Raw genomic sequence first — 27,972 nt, 5'->3', positions numbered from 1 at the left:
GAGAGCAGATAGCCAGAAAATCATCCTCTTTTATTGGGATCTGTGGGGAACACATCCAAGATGCTAAGGACCCCGGGGTTGGGCAAAAGCCTTTGGAAGTCCACTGGTTTCTCCACCTCATCCAAGCAGACATGGGGGACCCTCCACAGTCATCTGCTAAGGCTGGAGCGATTGTGCTCACAAGGTCCCTGTGCACAGAGACCTCGGAATGATGCCTGTAAGTAGACCTTCAGTTTTTCCCAGATGCGGCTTGACTCTTGGCTGATTCTGTAGTGTCTTCCAAAATGGGAGGCAGTCAGACCAGAGTGCTTGGGTTCAGGTTTCCACTTGTCTCTTTTCCCGTGGATGATCTTGAGCATTCTGTGGGTGACCTTGAGCAATTCCTTTAACCTCAGTTCCATGGGGCCATCAAGAGGGGGAGATCCTCAGAAGAAGGTTAAGTAGCAAGTGCCCCCCAAGATGAGCTGTTGTTAGGAACATGCAGCCTGGCTGCAAGACTCCTCCAACAGAGAATATATTCAGCAAACATGCAATAAATAAATGATCCAGCCAACTCCATCCAAAGACTGCCCCAGGTCAGCCAGTCACACTGTGGCAGCACCCATCCTCAGCGCCCTGTGACCTTGGACTCATGCCTCGCTCTTTCTGAGTCTCAGATTTCTCCTTTGTCGAAAAAGAAAAAAGACTGGCTGATAAGGTTACTCCTGGTTTTCATTTCTGAAGTATCTGCACTTTCCAGGTTTGGATGGTGGAAAGAGCATGGGCTTCAGAACCAGTGGCTCCTGAGTGTGGGCACTTGGGACAAGTGACTTGTCAGAGGTGAGAGCAGGGCCAGCGGCTTTACCCCCTGAGCCTCAGTCTCTTCATCTGTAAAGAGAAGGACTAGATGTCGCACGGGGTCACATGGAGATGGAATGGCATGTATAGAAAGCTGGCTCTCAACCAACATTATGGACTCTGAGAGCAGGTCCCCAGACTGACAACAGCAACACCCCCAGGAGCCTGCTAGAAATGCAAATCCTTGTGCCCTACCCTAGACCCACCTGCAAATTTCAAAGCACACAGTCACTCAGAAAGGCCCTCCCACCTGTACCCCCTCCTGCCCCAGGTCCCAGAGGCCACTGCCACATCAAGCTGAGCTCTCAGCCTTCTGACACATTCCTCCGTGCACAGAGAATGTGTCTACACATTCACAAGACTCTTCGAGAAATAAAAAGTGACCCCACGGATACATGTTGGTCTGCATCTTGGCTTTCTCCACTCTCAACTGGGGATCTGGGGATATCCTCGTAAGTGTCCTCGGCACCTATCCCCTCTTTTATACTTGGTGCGACCATGAAGAGCATCAGACCCCATAGACTGGGATCCTGGCCTTACCATTATGGGGCTGTGTGCCCTTTGGCATGTATCTTAACCTCTCTGAGACCCAGTCTCATCGCCTATAGCAGGTGGGTAATCACAGTACTTATCCTACAAAGCTGTTGGAAGTAGAAATGAGGTCAGGGATGGAAAAGCTGAGAACAGCACCTGGCACCTTGCAGACAACGGCCACGTGCTAATTGTTGTTATGGTCACCTCGGGCCACCATGTGGGTGTCTCTGTATTTAACCATTGCCCTGTTGGAGAACATCAGGTGGTATCCAATTTTTGAATATTACCAACCACATTCTCACACATCCTCACACACGTGTATGGGACCGAGCAACATTCTGTGCTGGGCGCCTAAATCAGTTCCCGCCGCCATCTCCCAGCTACGTTCAGGGAAGCCAAGGGCTCTGCAGTTCCTTCAGAGCTCCATGACACACAGAGCTCCATGACACACAGCTCTATCTGCCAAACAGGGAAGGCTGGAGCTTCCTGAAACATCGATGCCTCCAGGTTAGTGTTTTGTTTATTGGTGTCCAGCAGTGCATTTCCCTTGGGGGAAAAAGAAATTTTGTTCCTAAATACAATGCACCCCCTTAGCCTTCGGGGATCTGTTCCAGGACCCCCAGCAGGTGCAGGAAAGCATAGATGGTGTCAAACTTTATACCAACTGTTTTCTCGTATTCACACATACCTAAAACGAGTTTGGTTTATAAATCCAGCACCGGAAGAGATTGACAGCACAACTTACACAAAATAGAGCAATTGTAACACAGACTGTAGTAATGCTATGTCACTGTGGCCTGTGTCTCAAAATATCTTAGTGTTCACCTTTCTGGCACTGATGTGAGATGATAAAACGCCCACATGTTGAGATGAGGCGAGGTGAATGGGGTGACCTAGCATTGTGGTGACCTAGTGTTAGGCTGTCAGTGACCGGACAGTGACCCAACAGTGTGGCAGGAGGAAGATCACCTGCTTCGGGTCCGCGGTGGACCACCAGCCACCGAAAGTAGATAGTGACCCTTTGGGGAAGAAGGGCCTTCTGTGTCTCTGGAAATCACCGCGGCTTGGCCTAGAGAGACAGGCCACGGTGCTTGAGGAGGCTCCAAAATCATCCTGGTCAGGTGTTCTCTGGCCATGCTCCAGGACATGCCGGGGCTCCCTAACACTAGTGATGTGCATCTCTTCTTAAGCCTGTGATTGGTGGCAACCACCCTGGCAGCTGGCTGCTGGCCATGGCAGGAACATTTACACTCTGGCAATGGCAGACACCACCTGTGGGGACGTGCTATTCCTCGAGAGAGCTGGTTGTTGCACCACTGTGTGTCCCCGGACAGTCCCACAGGTGCTTCTCTGTTGTGCATCTGCCAGGACGCTTGGCTCAGCCCGGCCACAAGGTGGCCCCAGGTCTGCCCAACATGGTTCTCATCCTCCCCTGCATTTGGGCCAGTACCTGACCCACAGAAGGAGCCTTAAGTATGTGTTGAGTGATCAACAAGAGGATACTATTGATTTGGTTAAGTTAATTTAATATCTGCTGGATACGTGTACGTGATCACTTTTATCACTTCCCCCAGAGACCTGAGATGGTTGAGGCGTAGACTTTGTGGCACAGAGGCATCACTGTGGAGGTCCGCAGCCCCCATGAGCAAGCGTGGGAAACCTTTTCAGGATTCGAGCAGCCTCTCCTCACTGCATGCAGTGATGAACAACATGCTTTTACTCAGGGGCAGAGACTATGTTCAAGGTTGTTGGCAGCCCCTTGGCGCAGCTCGGCACATGTAGCCTAACATATGCCCTCCTCCACACCACACACCTCTGTGTTGGGGGCCAAGGTCAGCCTCTGCATAAGACCAGAGCCACCTCCATGACATCCAGTGGCTCCTGAGTTCTGTGTCCACGTCAGGCCCTGTTCCATCCCAGTTCCCCATAGTGAGGCTGGAGGCTGGGGGTATGTGAGGCTGTACCGTGTGTTAAAAGTCACTTTGCATCAGATGTGGTCATGACCTGTGCCAGCTCAGTGGGACTTTGTGGGAGGACAGACCCACAAAGACCCAGGGCTTCTGGTCTTAGAGCAGAAGGAGCTGGGACAGAGGACATGCAGCCCCGAGTCTGTTGTCATCCATGCATCCATCATGAGAAGGAGGCCAGCAGCAGTGCAGGATGTGCCTGCAGAGCACAATGAGGCATCATTTTGGGGTGTGGGAAGGGCCCTGCATGACAGGTGGCAGCATCTGTGCCCAGTGGGCGTATGCTAGTCGGGAGCCTACAGTCAGTCTGTGCGCTATCTCGTCTGGTCTTGGCCAACCTGGCTTTGCTGCATATCCTATTCTCATGTTTACTGATGCAGCGGCTAGGGGTGGGCGGGGAGAAGAAACGAACCTGCCCCGCAGCTCAGAGAGTGAGGAGGGAGCATGAACACGTCTTCCCTGTGTGGACTATCTGGCTCCACTTTAACATCAAGAAACATCACATGAGAATCTGCATTCTTATCACCTCTTGGAAGATGTCAAGATCCCATAAGAGCACTTACACTCCCTCCATATGTGTCTCCCCGCTGCCCCCCCAGCCCTGAGGCGAGAGTCATGTGGCTACGTGGCCTGAGCATCCCTAGTCTGCACCCCAGGTCTGGAGGGACACGGCCAAGCCCGATACCCCAGAATAGCCCCCACTTCCCTGATCCCCAGAGAGCCTGGGCTCTCCCTGGTGGGTGTTTCTCGCCCACCGTTCGCCCAGGTGGTCACCTCCCCATTGTGCACAGTGGGCGCCCCTTCGCCCAATGCTCTGGCTCCTGGCTCTGCCCCCCACAGCTCACCCTCAGATCCATGTATCACTTATCTTTCCTTAACGTTCCCACATATGGAATGTTCTCTAACAACACATCCACTTTACTAGGGAAGCCAGACACACCAATGTAATCGTGGCATCTCAGGCCTTGGGCGGCCGATGGCAGAAGGGTTGGGGGGGTCCTCGTCCTGGGTCTAAAAGGAACAAAGAGAAACAAAACCCTGCCAGGCCAGGAGGCAGCCCAAGGAGCAGGAACCTTAAGGAAAGGGCAGGTAGCCACTCTGGCTTAATTTTCTGGCCCCTGGAGTGGTTTCTCCTTCCTCCTTGTGGGAGAGGCTGAAGGAGGAGGTGTGCATTGGCCTCAGCATCAGGTGCATGTGAGGCACGGGGGAGAGGTCCCAAGCTGCCCCACACCACCGGTCCTGCCGCCCACCGGCCTCCTCATCTGCAGCCGCATCATCCACAGAAACCACGCTGCCCAGCTTCACCTTCCCATCCTGACCCTGGAGCCCAGTGGGATGCAGCCTGGTGGGGGGCAGGCGGCACAGGCTTCCTGTGACCACGCCTTGATAACAACCGTGGATCAAAACAAGATCAGATGGCGCCGGAAAGTCGGTGTTGGGGGACGCTCCAGAGGGGAGATGGAGCGAGGGCCCCGCCTGCATGGACAGATCTGCTGGGCGGCCTGGGGCCCCAGGCTCCAGGTGGGGCTGTCTCCAGGAGGGCTGTCTCCTCTGGGGGCTCATTTGCGAGGGCTGCTGCCTCCCCATGAGGTGCCAATACCAGGTCAGTGAAGGCCTCCTCTTCCCTCTCTGCCCCAGCGCACCTACTCTGGAAGGGCCTGGCCTCTGTGCCGGGGGGTACCCGGCAGTCCCCCATCAACATCCGCTGGAGGGACAGTGTCTACGACCCGCGGCTGAAGCCTCTCCAAGTGTCCTATGCCGCGGCCAGCTGCCTGCATGTCTGGAATACCGGCTACTTCTTCCAGGTGGAATTCGACGACTCCACTGAGGGGTCAGGTGAGCCTGGGCCGGGCACAGCCTGAGAGTGGGCTATGGGGCGAGCAGAGAAGGGGCCAGGGCTTTACCGACACACAGTGTTCAGGGGGCAGGGAGGTGCCACTGAGGTGAAGGATGATAATACCCACCACCGACATTTGCACAGCTTTACTGGATATTCCAAGGGCTGGTCAGGAAGAGTCAAAAGCCCATAGGAACGTACACATATGACACGTCACAGAGAACAGAGCAGGTGCGGGGAGAGGGTGAGGTGGCCGTGAGGCCTGAAAGCAGAGCCAGAAGGAAACTGTGCCAACGACTAGCTGCGCATCAGAGCCTGGTACCCTCTCTGGTTCCTGCCCATAGGATGCCCAGCTGTTGGGAGGGAGAACAGGAACACAGGACACAGTGGGGACTGAGCAGGAGGCTGGCTGCCCTGGTGGCAGGGGAGGCCGTGCGGGCAGCCCCAGGAGCCTCCGACCCCGACCGGGCCCCAGCACCCTGCCACGGGCTTCCCGCGGACCCTGCCCTCAGAGGCTCAGCAGGACCCTCACCAGGTTGGGGAGGGAGGCTCCTCGGGTCTGGGAAGGCTGCTGCTACACAGGGCTGCTGCTGGATTCCGCCTGGGGTTCCTGAGCATCTGTTGGGACCACCGTGAGCCTTGTTAATGCTGGGCGTCTGTCTTCCTTCTTGGAGCGGGGATCACAGTCCCCAACGGCAAACAGTGCCTACCTGACCAGCCCCCCACGAAAACCTGAGTTCCGAGTGTCACTTCCCACATGTTGTCACAACTGGTTGCTGGGGGGACAGTGTGACCCCCATAGAGAGGGCTCTGGAGGCGGGTACCTGGGTTCCTTCGGACAGTGCTGCCTGCACCGTTTCCCTTTGCAGATCTGCTGGTGTCATTTCACTGTAATAAATCTTAGCCACACGTACGGCTGTGCGCTGAGTCTTGCAAGTCCTCCCAGGGAATCTTGGAGCCTTTGGACCTCCGACCCGGCCCCCAGTGCCAGGTCCTTTCTGGGCCAGCCCTCAGCCCATCCCCTTCGCACACCCAGTTGTCTTACTCTCTCACCCGCTGCCCTGCGAGGATGCCCTGCGAGGATGCAAGCCCCACGAGGCCAGGACCACTATTTTACACTGAGCATCACAGGTGCTTAGTCAGTTGATGGATGAAAATCAATGAAACGTTAAAAGAGCAAAGGAGTCTCCGTTTCTTCTCCTGGGAGTGGAGAGCAAGACACCCATCTCAAAGGCTGTCGGGGAAGAAGTGAGACCACCCCAGGGAAGCGCCCTGCATCCCACAGCATCACCTGGATCAGCTCCCAACAGGGGCACTGACCCGGAGCCCACCTTTCTATGTTGTCAACAACAGGATGCTGGAACAGGAACTCACGTTCAGCCTTGCTCTTGTGCCCGTCACTGGGGCAGATGCAGAGTCTCTGAACACACGCTGCAGGGCTTTCAATCTGCTTCTCCCGTCCAGGGAAGGTCCGCCCAGCCCTGCATCTTGGCTTTGTCAACATGACCCTGACACCCATGCTTGCACGTCCACCCATCAGAACTGCGCTGTCCTAGTAGACACTCGGTGTTCCCCAGCCTGGAAAACATCTGAGCAGGTGCAGAGCCCACTCCGGGCACCCTGAACCACATGCAGGCCACGTGCCAGCCTTCTTGGAGTCCAGGGAGAGGCTGGATGGTACTTCTCAGACAGCGGGGCTCATTATTCCAGGGACTCTCCCCTTGTCCCACAGGTAAAAAGGAGCTGCCTTTCCTGAGCAGCTGCCTGCGTGCCCAGAGCTGCTCACAGCGGCTCCAAGTTGGTCTTCACAGTGACCCTCAGGGATGCTGCTCACATAGGGCTCACTGAGCGCCAGGGACCAGAGCGCCAGCTCTAGCAGACGTTTGCACAGAGGAACTTCTTTGAGGGATAAAAGGGCACAACTGCATACCCAGATCTGGAAAGTGCAAGGACCAGCCCAGTGCAGGGATACACATACTTATTTATTCAATGTGCCAACTTTTCTTCTGCCCTTGTTGGTCTGTTCCAAATTCAAATTCCCAAGGAGCAAACTAAAATTAGGTTTTCAGGTTTGATGTGGTTTATATCATTTTTTAGAATTTTATGCAGCAATTTTATAAGATTGAATAAAAAAATAATAGCTCCTGGGGCACCTGGATGGCTCCATAGTCCAGTTGAGCATCCGACTCTTGATTTCAGCCCAGGTCATGATTTCAGGGTCATGAGTGAGTTCCAGCCTGCAGGAGAGCTTGCCAGCTCCGTGTTCAGGGGAGAGCGGAGAGTGTGGAGCATGCAGAGGATGTTCCCTCCCCTCTGTTCCTCCCCCGCCCCCCCCCACTCTCTCTCTCTCTCTCCCTTCCTCTCTCAAAAAAAAAATTATACTTCCTGAACTTTTAATTGCTTAGTTAATAGTTATTGAATATACAATAATTTTGAAAAAAGCAGATATGGTTGGGGATGAGTTACCATAGAATTCATGCTCTTCCCATAGGATTATTATGTGTCATTATGGGTCTTACTGATAACTATGTAATGGATTTATTTTCCTTTAAGTCATAAAATATGGAAAGCTTTGAATGTTACTTTGGACTTCTGTATTGTGTATTGTTGAGGTACATTTGACAGAATAATCGACATTCCCGGGGAACGGGTCTGGGGCTGAGCATGGCATTCATCCCACCCTCCATCAGGGGAGCCCCTGGAATGCTGACCAACGTCCATGCTCTGGGCACTGGTGGTCACGGGACATGGTGATGCTGTTGCTAGAAGGTGGGAGGTTCTCGGGACAGACAAGTGAACACCATCTTTAAAAGGTACCTCCATCTCGTGAATAACAAACAGCACAGCACCAAACAGATACCATCGAGAGGCTCGGTGTCCTCCCTCCACTCAAGGAGAGACCAAGACTGGGGGAAGCAGCTCACTCAAGGTCAAGTGGCAGCATGTGAAGGGTCAGGTTCAAGCCCGGTTCCTGCCATGGAAAGCTCCCATCGTGTCACCACATCCATCCTTTACCACCAGCCCCTTCTCCTATCTACACTTTGTTCGCAATAACTTGAGCCATCCTTGCAACGATTGTGTGAGATGGGTGTTAGCTCCCATTTTACCAATTAAGGAAAATGACAACGGGATTCTCTGCCCTCTAAAGAAGGAAATTTTAGGAGTGTGAACCTACTCTGGAAAAAAATCTGCACCCAATATCTGCAGAGACCAGGTGTGAAGCCTTAGGCGCTGACCCATGCACTAGCTAGGACATGGGGAGAAGGTTCTGGGCTTATGGTCAGGTCCCCAGAGAGCCAGCAAGCTGCTTGGGGTAGTAGCCAAGCCCATGTCCGGTGAGTGCACCCCAGTGGAAGAGCCAGGGGACACTGGGATCAGCCTGGGACACCCATCCCTAACCCACCAGCAAGAAGCCCACACTCAACTTTCCTGACAGGTGGAGCAGAGACATATCTGTGGTGCTTCCAGGGTGAAGTAGCTGCTGTCATGTTTGTAAGGGCATCTTAGAACATGTGTGTCTTAGACCCTAAATGTTTCCATATCTCATGGGGGCTCAGTGTCAGATCTGCAGGTCATAGTTATCCCTAGAATCACAGAGCAAAGCCTCCTTTTGGTTAAGAATTTTAGCCTCTTGAATTTTTACCCAAAGTATAGCTCATAGAATTGGGCATGGCCAGTCCAAGCAGCCCCCTCTGCTTCAGTGACCAGTCCAGGGGTAGGCGTACAACTCCAGTCAGACCACTGAGAGCCAGCATTCTCCTGGGACATGTTGGAAGATAATCCCTTCCTGTCTGTGTTGTGCTGTAGTCAGCTACAAGCCTGGGCCCCTGGTCTTCAGGGAAGAGCAGAGCCAAGAGGTGGAGAAAAATTGAGGCCTGAAGCCATTGTTGGAGCCTCTAAATGCAGCTGTGCCTAAGGCCAAACCGTCCCTGGACCAATAAATCTCACTTTTTAGCCTTCATCAGTTTGATTAATGATTCCATCCCCTGTTTACAAGAGCCCTAGAACAGAAGACCAAAAACAGTGGCTGAGTTGAGAGAGAAGAAGTAGAAAGGATGCACCTGGAGGATTGGCAGCCTCATCCTTGTGCTTTCTGCCCAAAGGCAATAAATACGGTTGAGTCTGGGAGGCCCAGGATGGAGGGGACACTGCGCCTGACCCCCAGAGGTGGGACCTCGGAGCGCGGTGCTGGAAGACTCCAGGTCTGTCCTCCAGGAAGCCGAGCCCACGGGAGCCTGGCCCTTCCAAGACTGGCTAGTAGACGACTGGTAAATATCAGGAAACTGGCCTCCAAGGACTTGGGGGAGGGACAGGAAGCCACTTGTAGCATTTGCCACTTTCCCTGGTGTAAATACTCCCACACAGCCGGCGTCAGTCTCCCAACACCATCACAGATCCCCAGGGACACGTTCTCTGTACTGGGTAAGACTTCTCTCTGACTTGCGTGTGGCAGAGGCTCAGCTCAAGCTGGCTTAAGCAAAGAAGAGGGTGAGATCCTGAGAAGTCCTGAGTATGGCTGGGTCGGGTAGTGGAGGAGCCACGGAAGGAATGGAAGGAGTCAAACGCAAAGCGGGGGATCTGGATCCTCCCTGTGGGCTCTGCTTGCCCCTGCTGGAAACATCCCGGGCCGGCAAATCCCAAATGGGAGCAAAGTTGGGGCCTGCTGCTCTGGTTCACCCTCCTGATCAAGTGGCTCAGAGAGACAGCGCCTCTGCCGCGACAATGGAAGCTCGGGCCTCAGAGCGGATCCACAAACCACAGCGTGGCCCCGGCAGCCCATCATGGTGACTCGGGACGAGCCCGCCCTGGAGCAAAGTGCCTGCCCAGAAGTGAGGGTGGTCGGGGCTGGGACCTGAGGTGCACGCTGCTGACCCTGGGTTGACCGCGGCCCACCTCGGACACAAGTGGCTTTCAGAGTTCAAGACTTTTGCGCCCTGCTGCAGCCAGGCCTCTGTGTTGACCCGGTCCCGACCCCCACTTTTTGGCTTCTCCACCACCTTCTCAATCTGGTTCAAAGAGACCTGCCCCCAGCCCCGCCCAGCCACAGACTGAAAGAATTATCTGGGTGTCTTTCCCTGGCCATATAAATTACTAGATAATTCCCCCAGTGGCTCTCGTCCACACAGGCCAATCTGGTTTTACTTTACTTGTCATTCTCCCAAAACCCCAGTTTCCTCTCTCCCTCTCTCCTATCCAACTTCACACACCCCAAGCCTCCAACCCCAGCTCGATTCCCAACCTGTCACTCTGTTTCCACATCTCCTGTCTTCATGCACCTCCACTGGAAATTGGGGACCGCCAGGAGCAAAGGAAATTAAAAACGCAGCTCAGCAATGGAGCAAGCAAAACACATTTGCAGTAAGAAATTGAGAATAAGGAGACACACCCATAACCCCAAAAAACCCCTGGATAGCCGGCAGCCAAGTCCGCGCCTCATGAGCAAGAAGGGAAGTGAGCGAGGAGGGTACGCAGGGTAGACTACAGAATCTGGGATCACGCAGGTCAGGTTACTCCGACAGGTGACTGCCAGGAACTCAGAGCGAAACAGGAGGCCGAGGACATTTTCCATCAGCGTGGAAGCTTCCAGCAGTTTTTCCAGCGGGCGAGGGATACGAGTACTCAGAGATTAGCGCCAGCCAGCCAGCGATGATGAATAACAGAGGTGGAGACAGTGGGGCATTCCAAGGAATTCGAGAAAGTGGCGCTGAAGGCCAGGGAGGATGGGGCTGGTGCAGGGGCAGGAGGGAGAGAGCTTCCTAGGAGGAAATGAGGAAAAGGCAGCCTCCACCATCAGACTCCCCTCCCTGCGCACACACCATCTCCCCCGGGAAGCCCCCTCGCCCCAGCCCGGCGGGGTGCTCCTCCTGGAAGGGGTGACAGGCCCACCTGCACTTGGAGGCTGCCAGGAGGTCCCGCTTCAGGAGGCACGTGTTCCATGGCCCTGATCCTGCCCTGCCGCTGGACCTGCTGGGCAAATCAGCATGCTGGGCAGGGTGCAGGTTTTATCTTATTCGATCCTCACAACTACCCCATGAAACAGAATAGACTCCCACTCTGGGAAAGGAGACACCCTTATCAGCCCAGGGTTGTTTCCAAACCCTGTGCCCTGCTCACCGTCCACAGAAAAGAACCCAGTGCTCTGTAGTCCTGTAGATGTACAGCCTGATGCCAGGGAGCCAAGGGGCCCTGCTGCCCTGCCCCTGACCCCGTCCACCTGTGTAGGGGAATGCAGAGGGCAGACCGCTCCTGTCCTGCATGCTGGACCCATCTCCTGGTCTCCTGTGGGGTCAGGACCCTGCACTGCACCTCTGCACCCAGGGGCTGCTCCACTGGAGGTGCCAGGAGAGTACTACATGGGGGTGAGGGTCCCACTCTGGGGGAGACAGGGAGAGGGAGGGGAGAGAGAAAGCAGGAGGGGGAGGGAAGGGGAGAAAAGGGGGAAGGGAGAGAGAAGGAGGGGGTGAGGGAAAAAGGGTGTGAAGCCTGTCATCAGCTCTAGCAAGTCACCTAAACTCTCTGACCCTCAGTCTCCTCCTCTGTAAGGGGAAGATGTGACCCTGGGTCAGGGGATGTAAAGAGGGCGCTGGGAGGCTGAGCACCCTGAGCTAACACTTGGATGACAGCTTTGCCCAGTTTTAGCAAAAAAAAGAAAAAAGAAAAAAAAAAACAGTCTCAGGGAGGCCTGGTCATACGCGCTTCTTAAATCCTCCACTAGAGGGAGCAGGGTGGCCAGAGAGGCCGCCACAGGCCCGCCAGGAGGACTCCTGGTGGAGGAGGACTCTGCGCCTTTGCGTGGCCCACTCAACTGGCTGAGGGAGAAAAGATGGGGACAGCAGATGAGAAGGCTCCTCCTGACCTGTGAGCAGCCCCCTGGACGGTCACTCACTCGCAGGGACAGTACTGGACAGCTGAGGCGTCAGGCACTAAGGCCGCAGGTGCACTCGCGCTCCCTCCCACATCTAAGCGAGTTCAAAGTCACTTGTAAAGTGGGGCCAATGACAGCTGGTCACCACCCCAAGCGCCAAGAGGTGCCGAGGAGGGCTGGTTGCTGCGAGCCCAAGTCCATGGGCGTTCAGCCCGTGACCAGCACCCAGTGCACCCAGCAGGAGCTCAGTCCATGCTTGCCCCTGCCGGAGGCAGGCTTGCAGACCAGCATGATGGTGAAGTCTGCAGGGTCACTTCCATCGGACTTGGGGGGGGGGGTCTGCAGGTGCCAGCCCACACGGAATTCCCGAAAGAGTCTACAGGCTCCCTCCTGGAAAGGCAGGCTGGAAGTGGGGCCCGGGGATGGGTCACAGACACGGCAGCAGGAACAGCCCTGCCATTTCTCTGTCCACTCAGGACCCACATCCCAGGGCACCTTTCCACCTGCCACGTTAGGCCGGGTGCCTGCAGGGAGGCGTGAACCGCTACTTCCTCTGAGCTTCCGTGCTGGGGGATGAGGGGGTTCTAGGAAGGGGGTTCCCTGCAGTCATGAAGAGGCCTGCGGCGACTACGCTGGCTGACTGCTGACCGATGTCCGCCTTGACTGCGGGGAGAGAATGTGATCATCACCCTGTTGTCCCAGGGCAGTTCTTTTCTACCACAAATCTGTGAATGGTCAGTCCAGTTTCTAAAACTGTATCTCTCCACCTTCGTTCCTGATTTCTGCTGAGTCTTCCCTCAGGTCCCAGGCGTGGGCATTCTGGGGGCGGAGGCATTAAAGTGGAGGTGAGGTGGATGTGTGGCTCTCCAGGCCTATCCCTGGCCCCTCAGTGGGAATGAAATCCCCCGCCTGGAAAGATCCTCTGCCCAGGAGGCCCCCAAACCCACAGCCACCCCCCTGCCCTCTCGTCCACTCCTCCTCCTTCCTCTGAGACCCTAATCCCAGGCTCCCACCCCACCCTACCAGCCAGTGTCCCTGTGATAACTCCCCCTGTGATGCTGCTGCTCAGAGACCCACAGTCATCTACACGGGGCTAGGGCAGGCCTCCTTTCTCCTCCTCCTCCTCCTCCTCCTCCTCCTCCTCCTCCTCCTCCTCCTCCACCAGCCCCTCCTCCCTCCCTGCATCTCTCCAGATGGCCTGATCCTCGGGGGGACTGGAGCTCCCGGGCTAGGAGGCAAGACTGAGCCCCATCTGGTCCAGCACTGCCTCCCCCACCCCCATGGGTCCATCAGGGCCTCTCCCTTAGTGTCGAAAATGGTCCATGTAACCAGGATCGACTTAGAAATGGGAGGTGGATCGCCTGAGGGCCCTCGGAAGACGCCGCCACTTCGTGACGCCCAGCATGGTAGCCGTCCTCCCTGTCTCGGGCGCCTTCCTTCTGAGGGCTACCCAGGAATGAATCACTCTGCTCCATCGAGGATCTGCAGGATCACAGCTTGTGCTGCTTTCCCGGCAAGTTTTAGTAGGTTCTCTGTGCCTGAGATGCACACTCCCTGCTGGCAAGCAGATCGCAAGTTGGAACACACAGGGAGGGAAAGCAGAAGGTAACTGACATTGGGGTGAATGCCAGCCTGGTGTCCGTGCCCCCACCTCCCTGCCCCACTCGTCCTGCTGGCACCCCAGTCTGCAACCCTGCGTGGCCTTGGGAGCATCAAAGGAAGAAGGGCCCACTAAGCACAGTGTGTAGAACACGGTAGGCTTGTCAAGGTGGAGGAGGGTCTGCGGGAGGAGGAGGACACGAGACCATCTGGGGTGGGGACAGGCCCATGGGGAGTGGGAAGGAAGAGGAGAGATTGGAAGGAGCGGTGGTGGAGGCCTTGGGAGGATGAATCTGAGGACCTCTGCAGGAGACACTGGTGGACTCACACTCAGGAGAGCCTGCCACAGACATCGTTATTCCTCGGGGCTTTTAGTGTAGCCCTTGCACATGGAAAAACCTCAGCGGGCAACGCACTTCTCTGGCCTCCCTGTCCTAGCTGTGCCCAGGTCCCGGGTGCTCCTTGGTGGCAGAGCTGTCCCAGAGGGGTGCCACGGCCTCACAAGGCGTTTCCTCCCTGCGCACCTGCCCACGAGTGGGCTTTGGGGTCAGGCCGGGGCTGCTGAGGGTGGCATGGAGTGAACCTCATGTGACACATTCATTTTTAAAGACGAGGATATTTGGTCTGTTGACCAAGGCTCCGCTGCTTGGCCATGGCTGGCACCTGCGCCTTTTTGCCCTGCATGAACCCCTCGGACTTTCCGTCTGTGGCATCGTGGTGGCCTGCTCGCCCTGCCTCCAGGCCTCTATGTTCAGTGGCTTTCTGCCTAGAACCATCTTTCTCTCCATCCACAGGGCAGAAGCCCCCCTCCTCAGGGAGGCCCCCGTGGCACTCAGTGTGGGTCCCAAAGAGCACCCCCTCCATGCCCCCGTGACACCCCCTGCTCACGCTCACCACCTGTGCGCTGCCTGCCCGTCCCTCTGAGTCCACGCTCCCAGAGGGCAGGACTGCATCGGTCTCATTCTCTCTCCACCCCCAGTGCTTAGGTGAAAGTGTGGCACATTCTAGGAGCTCACTGCATGTACCTGCAGAGTGAATGATTTTTCCTCTGACGCTCTGTGGTTGGCCGCGCCCCTTCTGTGGACACTTTCTTCAGCTGTGTCTGTTCATGCAGGTCCTGCCCTGGCTGTAGTATCGGCAGCTTCGGGTCTCTGCAGATCTCTGCTTTGATGATGTTGATGATGATGATGGTGATCGTTTTAGTAAGGACGAGAACCAGTAATAGTAACAGAAATCGCAATCACTAGGGGGCCGTTCTGCATCCCAGGGGCTGTGCCAGGGAGTGTTTTGTAAGCGTGGCTGTGGCTGTATTTGACCCTCACCGTGTTCTGAAGACAAACGTGTCATCGTCTTGAGATGCAGAAGAGCTAAAAGGGCCCATGCAAAGCTGAGCTACATGGAATCAATGAGTCTGAGTCCACCTGGCTTTCAAACTGAAGCTGATGTGGGATGATCTTAGAGCATAACTACCAGGGAGTGGGTGCACGTGTGGGAGAGGAGGGTGGCCTGTGCTGCTGGAGCACTGAGAGTGCACTGACCACCAACTGAGGCCCTGGCGTTCCTGGGAGACTGAGAGAGACCTTCCTGGTGCGGGGAGCACATGCAAACCCTTTGTCCTCGTGTGTCACAGCTTCAGGATGTTCATCAGCTCCCAGGGTGGCCCCACGAACAGGCTGGAGACTTGGCTGCACTGTGCTATTTGCAGTTTTAACTAATTAGAGCATCTCAAACTTCTCATGTATTTATTTTAAGCCCTAAAACCAGCATGCCTGCCAAAAGCCTGCTCCATCTTGGTGAAAGCACTGGACTCACAAATAGATGGCCGTTAACAGTGGCTGTTGTAAGTCCAGACACAGTGGTATCGGGCACGGCACCTTTCAGCGTGGAGTCAGCCTCCTCGGACTATCTGGAGGGTCTGGCCGTGGCTCGGGCACGTCCCCAATTATGCTTCGATGCGCTGGCTCAGGGAGACAGCCAGAGAGACAGCCAGCTGAGACACCTGCAGGAGCCCTCCTCGGCGGGTTGGGGCCTGGTCTGCCAAAGGCCCCCTTCTACCAAATCAGACTTGCCTTTTTAAATTGTTTTGAAAGAGGATTACACTGATGCTGCACTGTCATTATGACAAGTCACTCTGAGATTATCTTATCCCGGGGCCGCAGCCGCGAGTGGAGTTCCTACCTGTCCCGGGGAGAAGGCTGCCCAAGTCTGGCTGGAACTGCTGCACAAGCCCACAGCCTGGATTTTCAAGCAGGTCTAGGGTGGGGTCACCGGCTGACCTAGGGCATTCCCAAATGTAGACGTTGTGCTTTCTGACCTGCTCTTGCACTCTTCCTGGGCTGCACTTAAAGGCTGAAAGGGAGACCACCAAACAGCTCAATTCTGAGCGTCTGCACCACTGACCCGCCCCACAGCACTGTTCCAGCCCAGCCCAGGCTATAAACTATCCTCCTTCCTCCTCATTTAGCCTCCTAGGAAGCTCACGTTTTGCTGATCTCCATGTTTGTGTTTGCATATGCCAAGGCTAGTCAGGTGCAGCAGCCTTCTGGGGGAGGGGGGTGGTGTTAGGAGCTCCTGTGGTCCCCAGTCCAGGATAACATTGTTTATTTACAGAGGACCAGATGTCAGCATGAAGGAGATATCAGTCCTGGAGGGCCCCACTGAGGTGGGCCAGAGCCCCAGGGTTCCAAAAGATGGGCTTCCATTCTTCATTCTCTCATGGAAGCAGATAGGCAGGAGTCTGGCTGGCCAGAGGCTGCTTCGTGAGCATGGATGGGGCTGTGTCCGTGGGCTCCAGTCCGGTGCAGAGGGTGACCTTGAAAAGGTCTTGTGACCTTGCAGCTCTACACCTGCAAAGGTAGGAGTAGTGGGCGTGCCCACAAGCCCCTCCCATCCCAGCAGGTTCCCATCCCTGGCTCTGTTGTTGGCCACACCAGTAATAAAATAAATGCCTTTATACAAGGGCATTTTTGGCAGGGTTCTAGCAAACATCCAGCTAGGGATGCATTTATGCTTCATACAGTTGGTATCATTCTTTTGGAGACCTTACCTACATAGAATTCTAAGGTGCTTGAGCAGGAAGGGACCCCAAGAACATTATAGCTGGTGATTTTTTTTTAATAGATGAAGGGGCAGAGTCCTTGATAGTTTACATGAGGTAGAGTGATCAGCATCATCATCGTCATGACAACCCTCCACCAGGCACCTCTGTTTATCCCACCAACACTCACTACACAGGTGGGGAGATGGAGGCTCAGAGAGGCCGAGCAGCTCGCTCAGGGTCACACAGCTAGTTCGAGCCAGAGGTAAGCTGCAAATCCAAGGCCCACTCATCGTTCCTGCCTCCTGGCACTCTCATTCTAGAAAAGATGATGTTGGCCTGCGTGGGTGAGCACGCTGCCATCTCTGCCTCGGTGCCCAGAGCACCTCCTGCAGGAAAGTTGCTCAGACGAGCTGTGCACTCACCCCTTGGGCTTACCTCTTGATCACTAATGAGTGCATTTTGGTGGCACCAGGTCTCTGGTTGGCCAGTGTTACAAAGCCCCTTAGAACCATGGATACAAGCTGCCAGGTGGGAGGGAGCACAAAGATTTCCCCTGCCTGGGTTCATGGTCCTGTAATTTCCTGAGATTGTGTTTTCTGCTTGAAAGGATCAAGTGGAAAAGGCTTGGGTTTTGGTGTCAGATCTGGGCTTAAATCCTAGCTGCCGTTGCTGGGATTACCAGTAACCTGCCCAACCCCTCCTGGTAAGTCACAATGCAATGCAAAACTACAAAGGTCAGTGGGCTCAAGGATCATCTCCTCTCCAGGGAAAAAAATCATCCCCCTTTGTCATTTTAGCCACAGAAAATCTCCATTAAAGCCTTGTAATTGGAACTCCCTGGAGGTTCTCTTCTCTATCCTGCTTTCCCATCTGTGAGCATTTCCTGGCCCCTCACAGATTCAGGCTTTGTGACTTAACAATGCTTTTATATGCTTCTCTCTGTGTATTTTTAAAAACTGAGATATAAATGGGCAGCCTGGGTGGCTCAGCGGTTTAGCACCGCCTTCAGTCCAGGGTGTGGTCCTGCAGACCCAGGATCGAGTCCCACCTTGGGCTCCCTGCATGGAATGGAGCCCTGCTTCTCCCTCTGCCTGTGTCTGTGCCTTTCTCTCTCTCTCTCTCTCTCTCTCTCTCTCTCTCTCTGTCTCTCATGAATAAATAAATAAAATCTTTTAAAAAATGGAGATATAATTCATGAGTGTGTGCTCAGGGGAGTTGATTACCCCATAAAACCATCGGAGTCTAGAGAACCTAGTGAGGTCTAGACCAACCACCCTCATTTCCAAGTGAAGAAAGACGGCGAGAGAGGAGCTCTGTGAGCTGGTCGAGCTCAGAATTGTGAACTAAATTTGTTTCCTATTTTACCATTCAGCACTTTCTGCTCCTTATGCTTTTTATGGCAAAACCAGAACAGAGAATACTACCAGCCGGTAGCCTCTGATGTTGTCAATAGCATCCATCACACCGAGGAGTCTGTGTGGACTTGGCCACCCTGGGATCTCTGGGGGTGGGAGGGTGCCTCCAGACCTGCCCCCCAGCCCAGCAGCAGCGTGCTCACTTTAGTTCCAAGCAAGATGCATGAGAGTTACCGTTCTGTCTGTAGCAATGTGGATGGAGATCTGTTAGCAAAGTGCAGCTGGAGATAGGCTGGCCTGTGTGCATGCGATTCTCAGCCTTCGCCCTGGACTTGCCCAGATCGCCACGGTTCAGAGTCAGAGCCCCCATGACGGACGCTCCTGTCCACTAACAGTGCTGGAGGAGGCCATGCTGGTTACTTAGGGTCACTTAGAAGAGATTCCACCAATCAAACCTGGTCATACAGTGAGATGACACCGAGCAGGGGCTGCACACAGGGCAGCACCCCTGGAGAAGGTAGGGTGTTGTTTCTCAGAATTTGTTTGTGTGAATGTCTCACTCATTACATACTAGTTCATGAAATTCTTTGAAGGTATAATTTAAGCTGCCACTTTTTCATTCAAAGGACATCATTTTATTATTTTTTTAAAGATTTTATTTATTTATTCACGAGAGAGAGAGAGAGAGAGAGAGAGAGAGAGAGAGAGAAAGAGGCAGAGACACAAGCAGAGGGAGAAGCAGGCTCCATGCAGGGAGCCCAAAGCGGGGCTTGTTCTCAGGGCCCTAGGATCACACCCTGAGCCGAAGGCAGACACTCAACCACTGAGCCACCCAAGCGTCCTGAGGACATCTTTTTTTAAAATTAAAGTCTGGAAGCCTCTAGGACCAGCATTCATCTCAGAAAGTTTTCTTTGCCTTCCTGCTGCACGGAAGGGGATGAGGTCCCTGTCGCCACCTGGTGGCCACACTGATCTCTGCAGGGGCTCTGGCCACCTGGGACCTGCTGATGGGGACAGAGATGGACAAAGGACAGGGTCCCACCTCTCACGGGGCCCACCTTGCAGTTTGTCATCTCAGCAGGGCGTCAATCTCTCAAGAGGGAAACTGTGTGACCTCAGGGTAGACAGATGCTGTCACAGCAAAACCCAGTCCAACAAATAGACTAACAACCCAGTTCCGCTGGTTTTGTTTTCCAGGAATCAGTGGTGGCCCCTTGGAAAACCACTACAGGCTAAAGCAGTTCCACTTCCACTGGGGAGCGGTGAATGCGTGGGGCTCAGAGCACACAGTGGATGACCGTGCGTACCCGGCAGAGGTTGGTAGACGCCATCCCAGCAGCAAATGTGTGGGAGCTTGCTACACCCCGGGCCCGCCTATAGGGCGACTGGCCAGCCGGCTGCCCAGAAAAGGAGCATTCCAGGGGGTGGCTGGAAGGCAAATCCGGTTCCAAGGTGGGGCCCCTGAAGAAAGCAGCCAGCCTGCAGATAGGGCCTGGGGCCCGGCTATCTATTTCTATGTGACCCACAGGGACAGCGGGTAGGGGAGTCCAGGGGAGTCGTGCATAGTGGGGAGATGCCGTGCCACCCTCACTGGTCCCCAGTGCCCACGGCTGGGAGCACTGGGGCTAACTGGCAGTCAGGTGCCACGTGGAGTGTACGTGGACCCTAGGCAGAGTCCTCACAGCGCTGACACCCAGCAGCTGCATGGGAAGGTCTTGCTGACCATGAGAGGCTGGGGGGCTTTCTGGACTCTGTTGGTATGGACGTGGGGCTTGGGCGCCACTCAGAAAGGCCTCTGGCACAGCTCATGCCTGCAGAAGGACGCATGTGCCAACCCCCTGGCCCCTTCTCGGGTCTGGGCCAAGCTCAGCATCGACATAATCAGGTGCCCCTGTCACACAGAACCCAAGCCAGGCCCGCGGCCCTGCCTCCCCTGCTTCCTTACCTTGTCCTCTGCCCCTTATTTAAATCCTTGTCAGCCGGCCAGTCCTGACGCCGAGGTTGGGCTCGGGAAAACGCAAGGAGGGACATGAAATGGGGACATAGATGAGGTTCAAAGGAGGGAGGCAGAAATAGGGGGAAAATGCAATTTGAGCATCATGCTCACATTAAAAATGGTGCTTTGTTTATCTGAAATTCCAACGTAACTGAGCGTCCCATAGCAGGTCTGGCAGCCCTGCCCCGGGGTCTCTGATACACATGAACTATCCAGCCGCCAATTCCTATTTTACACCGTGAAGCCCCCTTCCCCTTTCTGCGGCTCTCACTCCCCCTGGGCAGGCAGCACCGCTCGGCTGCGCCTCCGTCCAGCGAAACCACGCAGTGGGCGGCCCGGCCAGGGGAAGAGGAGCTGCCGTGTCCTTGGGGCATCGTGCGGACAAACCCGAGTCCTTTCTCCTCTCTTTCAGCTGCATTTAGTTCACTGGAATTCTGTGAAATACCAAAATTACAAAGAAGCCATCATGGGGGAGAACGGTGTGGCCGTGATAGGGGTGTTTCTACAGGTAATCTTGCTTAGGCACGACTCCCCCAGGGAAGCGGGTGAACCATGTCTGCAGGGTGCGGGGTGTGGGGTGCAGGGCGCGGGACACGGGGCGCAGGGCATGGGGCACGCTTGCCATCCTGCCGGCCGCCTTTTCCAACGGGCCTTTCTCGTCTATGCTGGGCAGCTGGGGGCCCATCATGAGGGGCTGCAGAAGCTGGTGGAAGTCTTGCCGGAAATAAAGCACAAGGTAAGCTGTGTAGCTTGAAGTTGAAGCACCTTTACTTACGTTAATGACTCGTTTGCAAGGATAAGAGACCAACGGGGTGGAAGGGTATGGCTGAGGGGGCCTGAGTCCAGTTCCAGGAACGGATCTCCCTGGGGCTCACTCTCTGATGACCATGGGTCCCTGCTCCCCGTGGACCCCTCCCTCCCTAGTATAGTGGGTGTGCCAGACTCCATCCAAGTTTCCCAACATTCAGCCACTCGGGCAGCATCCCGAAGGTTTTGTCCACCTGTCACTGGTTGCTATCAGTCCCCTAGTATTTTTCCTTACACTGATCAGCTTTAAAAAATCCTTAGCCTGGACCCAGGCAACAACATCCACCAGAGATGATGCTTGTTTTAAAACTGACTGCAATAAACACCTAACTACCTTTAGGGGTGTCCACCCCCACGCTACCTGGCATGCTGCTGGCGCAGGGTCTCAGGGTTCCCCGTCCCAGGAGAACAGAGAAGCCGAGGGCAGGGGGAAAGGCCTGCCAGCCTGTGAATGCGCCCACAGTGAGGGGATCATCGCTCAGCTCCCTTTGTGCACCTTGCTGCTTTGAGCTCGGCTCAAAAAGACGAGGACACCAAAGTAGGTTTTCTCCAACATCAGCCAAGAGAAGACTTTGATGGACAAATGGAAATTCCAAAGAAATGTAGTTTATTTGTTCAGTACCAAACAAAAGAGTTCCAGGACTCGAGGAGGCCTGGGGGTCCCTGGACATGGGAACCTGTCCCAACAATGGCCAGAGCGGCTCCAGATGAAAGCAGGGGCCTGCCCTTCCTTTGCTGCTCCACAGGGTCTGTTTGATGTGTGCCGTGTGCTCGCTTGATGTTGACCTTGAGGTTGGCCCCATGGGACCAGGACCACCTCACCCGCCACTGTCCCATCCGCCAGCGCAGGAACTCCTCAAGGTCAAGGTGCTGGGAGCATCCTCTTCCTTGCTGGTCTGCAGCCAGAGTAAACCCAGGATGTTTTCCCTGTGTGCACCCACCTCCCACGTGGCGTGGCCTCCACCTCTTGGTGGGAAGGGAAGGACCTGGCCGTGAGGTGCTGTTTACTCTGGGGTCTGTTTTCCTCCCGCAGAAGCTCTGGACCGCGTCTGGGTAGCCCAGGGCCACCTGGGAGAGCCACGCGGGAGGGACTGTCAGCGAGGGTGGCGGAGGAGGCTGCCTGGGGCTCGCTGCTGCTCCTGACGCTCCTCTCTGGCCTCAGATTCCTAACCTGGGAAACAAGAGCGAGAGCCTAGGAGACAAAAGGCCCAGCCCTGCAGAGCAGGTGTCTGTGCCTCACAGGTTGGGAGGTGTGACCCAGTGGCCCCAATCTGTGCCTCATGCGGGTGCCCTCAACCTCTGGAGCCATTCTTTAAATGTGCCACGTCTGACACCATCTCCGTGGCCTACAGTTCTGTGGGTTTGACAATGCATAGTCGTGGATCCTCCCAAAACTTTAGTTGATGGAAACCGGTGGTGCATGCGTCCAGCCACCCCTCCACATGGCTGCAGCCTCGACCCCACTCCTGCAGCCTCAGGGAAGGAGGGACAGCTGGCTTTAGGATGGAGAGGCTCCCCGCAGCATCTGAGTTCTGCCGCTAGTCACGTGGCTTTGGGCCAGTCTCTTGTATCTAACCTACTTTCCTCTTCAATAAATAGAAATTCCTCTCGCAGGTGGATCTGGAGAACTTCACGGTAACAGCCTCGGATGGTATCGGGCACATCAGCCCCTCCCGGGCTGCAGTTTCAGGGACCAGGGGGGCACTGGTGCTCCCACCGGTGCTCCTTGCATTTTGTCCCAAGTGCGTGCATGACCCGCCTCCTCCAAGAATTCACTAGATCACACGAGGTGGCGTTTCCAGCCGCGGGAGGGAACAGGAGCTCCAACTTCCACCACTCGGGTGAACCTTGAAGGCACGACCCCGAAGGACAGGCTGGTCCCAAAGCCCACATCCCGTGGGATTCTGTGTAGGCAAAGCAGAGGAGACAGAAAGCAGGTCGGGGGCGGGGGAGGGGGCGGGGGGAGGCTGGGCGGCAGGGTGGCTTAAAGAGCCATTCCAGGGGCTCTCTGCAAGGTGCTGAGTCCCTGAAACAGACGGTGTGGGCAGCGGCGGGCACCCATCTGTGCCTATGCCGAGAGCCAGAGCCCTGGGAGCTCTAGACCAGTGGGTGCCGGGCTACGTGAACATATTTCCGTACGGCTGTTTCTGAACTGTTAAGGAGACACAAATCACGCAGTGAATCGTCTGTCGCCGCGGGCAGTGGTGGCAGTGATGGCAGCGACCACGGGAAGCGGCTCCCGGCCTTGGGGCCTCCAGCTTGCCTCTGGACCGTGCGTCTAACTGGGGGGAGTCAGCAGTTAGGGGACAGCTGGGCCACGGGCCCCCAGCTCCTGCGTCTGCAGGTGGCACAGAGAGTCCAGGCGAACAGGGAGGCCTCCTCCCCCGGTCGAGCGTGTCCGCGCCGTGCCTGGACACCCTCCCGCCATGCTGCCCGGGGCCGCTCCGCAGCTTAGGTACCTCGGCACTGGTGTGTGCAACATTGCTCCCAGGTCTCCGCACCCGAGGGACCCCAAGAGACCCTTTCACCACTGAGTGAAAGGCCTGCTGGAGAGCCTCTGGCTGGAGAACCAATAGGTTCTCTTTGCACCTCTACCTTGCCCTGCACTGTGATGAGCCCCAGTTTCCTGGCCCTGCTGCTGGACCTCTTCAGGGGTCCCCAGTGCTGGGCAGAAGCAGGGGTGCCCCCCCCATATCTTCCTTACTGCTTCGGTTTCTCACTCACTCCTTCCCACCACGTGGCCTCTGTGCTATTCCTCAAGCGCTTTGGGCCACACCGTGCCTCAGGCCCTTTGCACTAGCTCTGCCCACTTCCTGGAAGGATCTTCCCCCAGAAACCTGCAGGCCTCTTCCTTCACCTCTTCCAAGTCTTTGCTCAAATGTCTCCTTCTCTATGAGGACTTCAGGACCACCCCTTTTAAAACACCAGGCCCTACCCTCAGCATCTCTGACCCCACCGTCCTACTTAAATTTCCTTCCATCATGCTTAACCATGGTGAGAACTACTAGATATTTCACTTACTTATTCTGCTGTGGTCTGCTTTTCTCTGGTAAAAGGTAAGTTCCATGAATGTGAGTAGTTTGTCCTCTCTGTCTGCTACTGCACCTCCACAATGTGGAGTTACACACCACGTAGCTGCAGGCGAGTGGATGAAGGTGGCACCCCACCTGTGCCCCTGGCACTCAGACAGGCAGCTTTCCCCCACCCTTTGATGAAGCCTGCAAAGCAAGGAAACACGAATTCGGAACAGAAGCTCCCAAGGGAAGGTGCAGGCACGATCCCCCCTCAGTGGCGGCACAGGGAGCTTGGCACATGAGGGGCACCGTTCCCTCCCTTCCTGCATGCCCCCATCTCTACCTGAGACCTGACACCACCTGTGGTCTTGGTCTCTCAGGGTGCACGGGCCACTGTGGGCCCCTTCCAGCCCTCCTGCCTCCTGCCCACCTGCCGGGACTACTGGACCTACCCGGGTTCCCTCACCACCCCTCCACTCACTGAGTCGGTCACCTGGATCATCCAGAAGCAGCCCATCGAAGTGGCTCCAAACCAGGTAAGCTGCCCCTGAATCAGTGTGGCAGGATGGTACGGGAGCCATTTGTCTTGTCAGGGCAGCTGAGGTCCTGTGAGCAGGTGTCACGGGTTTTATTTTATGGTGTGGTTTGGATGCTCCTGAGCAAGAAGCATTTCTTGAGCTAGGGACTCGAGAAATACACTCTGGTGGCCTCTAACATTCTGTGGCTTCAAATTGAGACCTTGCAGGTATCCCTAATGACAAATGCACACCGGTCAGTGCTTGCTCTGCAGTGTGTGTTAGACAAAAGTGACTTTAAAAGAAACAGAAGTGACATTATAACTGGGACACGGATCCCTGCCCAGGATGGGACCTCAGTAGGTATTTGTAGGTGAACAAATTAACCGAGAAAGGAACATCATCAATGAATTTTAGAAAGCCATTAAGGAAGTGGGGTAATTGACGGCGACGAGAAGACTTTTAGCATTTGTCCCACTTCTTTAGATGATAGAATGGTAAGCAGTTGAGACTGAAGAGGTTTCTCTCATGTGCTGTCTTCAGAAGTTATGCATGCTGAGAGAAAATTTCAGAAGGATTGTGTCAGTCAGCTATTGCTACGATAATGCTGCGTAACAAACCATCCCAAAACTCAACGGCTCCTAACAAGCATTTATTTTTCTTGCTTTTGGGTCTGCGGGTTGCCTGTGGGTGGCGGGGTGGCTGGGGTTTGGGTCGGGCCCTGTGTGTCTCATGCTCCTTGGACTACTGTCTAACCCAGAGCTGGTTTCCATGGTGCACAACAGATATGCAACAGTCAAGTAAACCCCACATGCACACTGACAGCCTCTGCTCACAGGCCACCAGCCACAGCAGGTCCCAGTGGCCGAGGTCAGGGGGCAGGGAGGAGGTGAGTGAGTGCTCCCAGAGCCGTGCCCTCATCTCGCACACAGACTTACACCAGAAGCTAGTACCTGGCTGTCCAGGGTTTTTGCATCGGTTCTAATTTCCTTCCTCTTCCTTTTCTAAATAGTCTTTTTCTCCCCGTAAAGTAAGTAGCTATTACTTGTTTACATTTTAAAGACTTAGAGTCTCTTTTTCCTGGAAATGTCAAGAATGTGGAGACATCTTGTGTGTGTCGGGCATTCAGAGCCCAGGGATGACAGACATGTGGCAAGTGCACTGCCATGGCCCTGATCCCTGCGCAGGCTGGACCTTCCTGGCCAGTCACACGTACACTTTCTGAGGCTCCAGCCTCGCGATTCTGGGAATATCTTCTCATGCCAAAGTTGTGGAATGACACTGTTTGCTCTGGAAGGCAGAGCTATCTGCTCTTCTCCTGAACCAGAGTTGTCAGACACACTGATGGAGGACCCGGGTCGAGAAATGGGCCCCGGTCCCTGAGACCCCTCCTGTCCCTCAGCACATAAGCACCTGTGCATGTCAGGTGCAGTGGCCGAAGAGCAGGAGAGAGACGCGTGGCCGCAGACGGTGTGATGAGACCTGTGAGGACAGTCTGCACACGGCTGTGCTCCATGCCCTCCATGCCCTGGGGAAGCCGCCAGCCATGCAGCTCTAGTTTGTGCAACACGTGGTCACTGTGTAGACACAATCCCAGCTCCATAGGTGGCTAAATATGTGAGCGACCCTCACAGGCTCCTTAATAAAATCTGAGGACAAACGAGGTGATTTAAAAATGCACTTTCAGCTCCTTCAGTGGGAAGTGAATCAAACATTATGTTATATTGTATGTGTTTATTTAGCTTTTATGTTACATGTGTTCCTTACCTGCTGTGGGGAAGCATACGAGGTGGTTCTGGCTTGGGGCCGCTGATGGTGTTGCAGCCAGGTGTCCCCTGGGACTCTGAACACTTGAGCCGGGCCACAGGCTCCTTCCCAGAGTAGCTCAGTGAAGCGACTGGCAAGGTGGTGCTGGCTGTTAACTCCGCTCGCTGGGGCTGCTAGCGTGTCCTCACAGCACTGCAGCTGGCTTCTCCAGAGTGGGGGATGCCAGAGACCAAGACGGAAGCTGCAATGCCTCCTGTGGCCTAGCTCGGGCATCCCCTCTGCCACCCTGTGCTGGTCATGCACGGCGGTCCCTGATTCACTGTGTCCGGGCAGGGACAGAGGGCACGACTGCACGAGGCAGGAGCTGGTTGACTCCGAACCGGCACCCCGCAAACTCTGGTTGCTCTCCATTCCAGCTGGCCGCCTTTCGCACACTCCTGTTTTCTGCGCTTGGTGAAGAAGAGCAGATGATGGTGAACAACAACCGCCCAGTTCAGCCTCTGATGAATCGGGAGATCCGTTCATCCTTCCAGGCTGTGGAAGAGGGCTCAGAGGTTGGAAGCAACCTCTGAAATTGAAAGAAAGAAAGAAAGAAAGAAAGAAAGAAAGAAAGAAAGAAAGAAAGAAAGAAAGAAAGAAAGAAAGAAAGAAATCGTTGTTTCAGTCTCTGTGCCTTCCAGTTGCGAGGAAAAGAAACCACTTCAAAGAAGCTTTGGAATGGTAGGGAACGGAAGTGTGGGACGCACGGGGCATCTCAGGGCCCCCGGCGGGTGCCTGTCCAGCCCCGTGCACCCGCGCCTCCTCGTCTCAGACAGGCGCCCTCTGATTCTCCACGCGCATGGCCACCCCGTGCTTGCCGGACAACTCAGGGCCTGGGACCCACGTGCACCGTCTCCACCTCCAGACTTCTGGGTACAGCAGTGTCCTGGGGCTGCTGGGATGAATGACCACTAACCAGAGGGGCGAAAGCAACAGAAATGTGTTTCCTCGTGGTTCTGGAGGCTAGAGGCCTGGTTTGCAGGTGTCGGCCGCGCTGGTTCCCTCTGGAGGCTCCTGCAGATACGGTCAAGTGCTTTTCCAGTGGCTGCTCAGGACACGGTGCTCCGTTTAGTTGTGGCCGTTCTGGAGGGCGTGGAATGGCTTCTCCCTGTGGGGTTCTGTTTTTTTGTTTAATTGTGGTGGAACACACATTACATGATACCCTCTCACCCACTTTTAAGTGAACGGGTATGTGGTGTTGATTGCATTTCCAGCATCATGCCACCGACCCCACCAGCCGGCCCCGGAGCATTCCTCGTCTGGTGATGGAACCCTGCCCCAATCCGTGCTCATTGCCCATGCCCAACCCCACCCGTGGCGGCCACCATCCTGGTGTCTGCCTCTATGACTTTGATCACGCTAGAATAAAATATAAGTGGAGCCCTATACAGTGTTTGTCTTTTTGTGACTGGCTTTTTGCACTGGGCATCACGTCCTCCACATTCATCCATCTTAGAGCATGTGTTGGAGAGCTTTCCTCCTTTTCAAGGCCCAGGGACATCCTAATTGAAAATGGCATTTTTATTCTTATAGCAACACGGATATTGCATCCTCTCTGGTGGGGATGCAGCGCACGGACTACACAATCGTGTCATCTTCCGACTTACCCTGCTGTCAGGTGCACAGCAGGACACAGCATGGAAACATAAGTGTTGCATATTTTCTTCCTCTTCCTTTTCTAAATAGTCCTTTTCTCCCTGTAATGTAAGTAGCTGTTGTTTACGTTTTAAAAAGCTAAGATATCTTTTTTCTCTGGGAATGCCAAGAATGTGGAGACGGCCTGTCTATGTTGGGCATTCA

The 27,972-nt window shown here is 55.0% G+C and overlaps 1 protein-coding gene across 2 annotated transcripts; it reads left to right on the top strand.

The window, feature by feature from the left end:
• The first annotated feature begins 19 nt into the window (after positions 1-19).
• CA5A (carbonic anhydrase 5A) lies at positions 20-27,537 on the top strand. 2 transcript variants are annotated; one of them, XM_055306265.1, is made up of 7 exons: positions 20-217; positions 4,977-5,174; positions 19,232-19,350; positions 20,443-20,538; positions 20,704-20,766; positions 24,232-24,387; positions 26,550-27,537. In XM_055306265.1, exons 1-7 carry the CDS (start codon positions 61-63, stop codon positions 26,703-26,705), a joined length of 945 nt encoding a protein of 314 aa, XP_055162240.1. In that variant the 5' UTR covers positions 20-60; the 3' UTR covers positions 26,706-27,537. The 2 variants fall into 2 exon arrangements, with proteins under 2 accessions (XP_055162240.1, XP_055162241.1); XM_055306266.1 differs by lacking the exon at positions 20,704-20,766.
• The last annotated feature ends 435 nt before the right edge of the window (positions 27,538-27,972 follow it).

This window comes from Nyctereutes procyonoides, unplaced genomic scaffold (assembly GCF_905146905.1).
Source record: "Nyctereutes procyonoides isolate TBG_1078 unplaced genomic scaffold, NYPRO_anot_genome, whole genome shotgun sequence".
Classification (NCBI taxonomy): Eukaryota; Metazoa; Chordata; class Mammalia; order Carnivora; family Canidae; genus Nyctereutes; species Nyctereutes procyonoides.
This window is presented reverse-complemented; position numbering and strand designations above follow the sequence as displayed.